General features: G+C 48.4%; 1 protein-coding gene, 1 long non-coding RNA gene and 1 pseudogene across 2 annotated transcripts; 2 read left to right on the forward strand and 1 right to left on the reverse strand.

Annotated features, from left to right (window-relative positions):
* LOC102005201 overlaps nt 1–216 on the reverse strand; it is a 56,690-nt pseudogene extending 56,474 nt beyond the window's left edge.
* Nucleotides 51–989, forward strand: LOC102030584 (polyadenylate-binding protein 1-like 2). Its single transcript, XM_005414599.2, has one exon. It carries the CDS (start codon nt 215–217, stop codon nt 815–817), a length of 603 nt encoding a protein of 200 aa, XP_005414656.1. The 5' UTR covers nt 51–214; the 3' UTR covers nt 818–989.
* Nucleotides 990–1,197: 208 nt separating this feature from the next.
* On the forward strand, nt 1,198–2,568 carry LOC106147599. Its single transcript, XR_001232539.1, has 2 exons — nt 1,198–1,509; nt 1,629–2,568. It is a non-coding gene; the product is annotated as an uncharacterized LOC106147599 (long non-coding RNA).
* Nucleotides 2,569–3,149: the final 581 nt, after the last annotated feature.

Raw genomic sequence — 3,149 nt, forward strand, 5'->3', positions numbered from 1 at the left:
AGCGGGAGCGGGAGCCGGAGCCGGAGCCGGAGCCGGAGCGGGAGCGGGAGCCGGAGCCGGAGCCGGAGCCGCCGCAGGAGCCCCGGCTGCGGCGGCCCGCATCGGGGTGGTGGATGCGGATGAGGAGATCGCGGCGGCTTTGGCGGCCGGGGAGGTGGATGCGGAGGTGGATGCGGAGGTGGGCGGGGGCGCGGAGGGGAACCCAGACTTTCCCATGGCCTCGCTGTACGTGGGCGACCTGCACCCTGAGGTGACGGAGGCGATGCTGTACGAGAAGTTCAGCCCCGCGGGGCCCATCCTGTCCATCCGCATCTGCAGGGACAAGATCACCCACCGCTCCTTGGGCTACGCTTATGTCAACTACCAGCAACCGGTGGACGCCAAGCGGGCCCTGGAGACGCTGAACTTTGACGAGATCAAAGGCAGGCCCGTGCGCATCATGTGGTCCCAGAGGGACCCCTCGCTCCGCAAGAGCGGGGTGGGCAACGTGTTCATCAAGAACCTGGGCAAGACTATCGACAACAAGGCTCTGTACAACATCTTCTCGGTGTTCGGCAACATCCTGTCCTGCAAAGTGGCCTGCGACGAGAAGGGGCCCAAGGGCTACGGGTTTGTGCATTTCCAGAAGCAGGAGTCCGCGGAGCGGGCCATAGATGCCATGAATGGCATGTTCCTCAACTACCGCAAAATTTTCGTCGGGAGATTCAAGTCGCATAAAGAGAGAGAGGCCGAAAGGGGGGCCTGGGCCAGGCAGTCCACCAGTGCTGACTGCAAGGAATTTGACGACGACACCGACGAGGAGGCCACCTTCCGATGAAGACGTCCCTGGAGCAAGCCAGCAGAGCCAGATCTTGGCTCCTATCCGGTTTACAACTCCCCCCACCCCAACCCACCAGCAGTGTATTGTACTGGGAGTGCAGGTCTCTCTCTTTCCCTCCCCATCCCTGGCCCTGGCCCTGGCCCTCTCCCCCTCCCCCTCCCCCTCTTCCTCCCTGTGGCCCTCTCTTCCTCTTTCCCTCCCCCTCCCCTCCCTTCTCCTTAGCCTTCTCCCTCCCTCCCTCTGTCCCTCTCTCTCTCCCCCTTCCCTCTCCCCCTCCCCTTCCCCTCTCCCCCTCTCCTCCCCTCCCCTGCCCTCTTCCTCTGCTCTTCTCCCTCCTTCCTACCCTGTCTGCCCCCCCTCTATCCCTCCCTCTGCCTTCCTTGCCCCCGTTCCCTTTTTCCTCCTCCTCCTCTCCTCTTCTTCTCCATCCCTTCCTCTTCTCTCTGCCCCCTCCGAGGGTGTTGTGAATAATCCTACTAATCTGTGCCATTCGACTAGGTTAAAGGCTCCCTCTTCTCCCTGTGGTTTGGTTCTTAAAAGCGTTTTCTTTCTTCTCTTTGTTTACTGCACAGGTGATTCAATCTCATGGTAGAAATATCAGAAAGGAGAAGGAAATCAGATGAGAGCAAGCCAAGAGAGTAATTGCGCCTCATGATCTTAAACCAGAAAGAACCACTTGTACCTTTTTGGTGTGCTGTTTTGCCAGGCTCTCTTCTCTCCCTCTCCCGCCCCCCACCCCACCTTCCCTTTAGCATACTGTTGTAGAATGGTTCATGTATGTGGTGTTTCTTGACCTGCTTTTTTTCAGCAACGAAAACCAAACTAAAACCAACCCGCTGAACTCCTTTCCGTGATATTCAACAGGCTTATTATGAAACATCATCTTCAGTGCCTGCAGAGTGCTCCTGTGTATCTATGGACCTTGATGTTTCTGTAATCATTCCCGCATTGTTGGACATTCAGGTGGTGCCTAGTTCTTTCCCTGTGTTTAAAAACAGCACTGTGTGCTCTGACGAGTGAATCCTTCCCTCTCAAGCCAAATCTCTGCTAGCGTCCTGGATGGTCTCCTGAACTGTGGACTTGCCCAATCTACAGAGGGGCGTTGCAAAGACTTTTCCTGTGTGTTCCCAAAAGGCCCCCTTCACAAGCGTTGTTCCGATTTGCGCTCATGCCACCCAGCACAGCTAGTAAAAAGAGTATAGCCACTTCCCCTACCTTGTCTCCTGCTCACTGTAACTGGGGTGTGTCTGTGCGTGTGCGAGTGCGTGTGTGTGCCTGTGTGTGTGCGTGTGCGACTTGGCCAGCTTCATGGGTTGCAAAGTGGTAATTCACTGTCATTGGTTGTTTTACTGGAACAGTGAGCACTGTTAATCACTCCTTGCTCCAGTGCTCACTTCCTGTCCTTTTCCTCATTGCCAGAAACGTAAGTCGCTGTCATTGCAGGAAAACAACAACAACAAATTTCACAAAGCAGACAAGTTAACAGAAGAAAGTTAAAATCATCAGTTGTCAATTTTAATGTCTACCCATGTCTTCCTAAAACATGTTCATCTGCAGTTGTCTAGTATTTTGAAGAACTACCTGAAACATTTTGGCTTTTGGTCCAGTATTTTTATGCATATGTCATTTATGTATATTGAAATGTACATACTGTTTTTATAGCTGCTCTTCATGCATAAATATGTGGGGTATGTATACATGCGTACTCTTGATGTTTATTTCATGTCAATAAAGATACTTTAAAAACATTTTCTCTGACTATTAATATTCAGTTGAATTCTTAACAACTTATAGAAATAGATGTACACATATATCCATTTCATTGTCTTTAAGTTTGTATATGTTTTAAATTTTTACTCATTTAAAAATATGTTGGTTGTATATTAATTTTAAATACAAGCCAAACTTTTTAAGGTCACAGTGCAGATATTTTATTGACATTCAGGTTATTTTCTTGAGCATCATTTGCTAAAAGAATATTTAAAGCATTAATGTGAGTTATTTGGTTCTTTTTCAACAGAGACATGTGCATCATTAAGTGGCCATCCATGTATAGTACAAGTTTTACTTTATGATATTTGCTTGTGAGAAGATTTGCATAGTTTGGTTAGTATCTGCACTTGGTATTGCAGTAATCTCTGCTCTTTGCCATATTTTATTTAGGTAACATTTTGTGGTTCATATATATATACACATATATAGGATATATATTATAACGATTATCAGAAAACATGTTTTGAAGATCTTAATATTACAAATATTAGCCAGAATCTTAATACTATTCCTAATATCTCTACTTGAAAACATGTTTTAAATAAGTATCTATATG

Source organism: Chinchilla lanigera, unplaced genomic scaffold (assembly GCF_000276665.1).
Source record: "Chinchilla lanigera isolate Chin_1 unplaced genomic scaffold, ChiLan1.0 scaffold00190, whole genome shotgun sequence".
NCBI lineage: Eukaryota > Metazoa > Chordata > Mammalia > Rodentia > Chinchillidae > Chinchilla > Chinchilla lanigera.

What these genes read in the sequence shown, in the direction of transcription:
- LOC102030584 (XM_005414599.2), top strand. Translation starts at nt 215, where the DNA reads ATGGCCTCGCTGTACGTGGGCGACCTGCACCCTGAGGTGACGGAGGCG.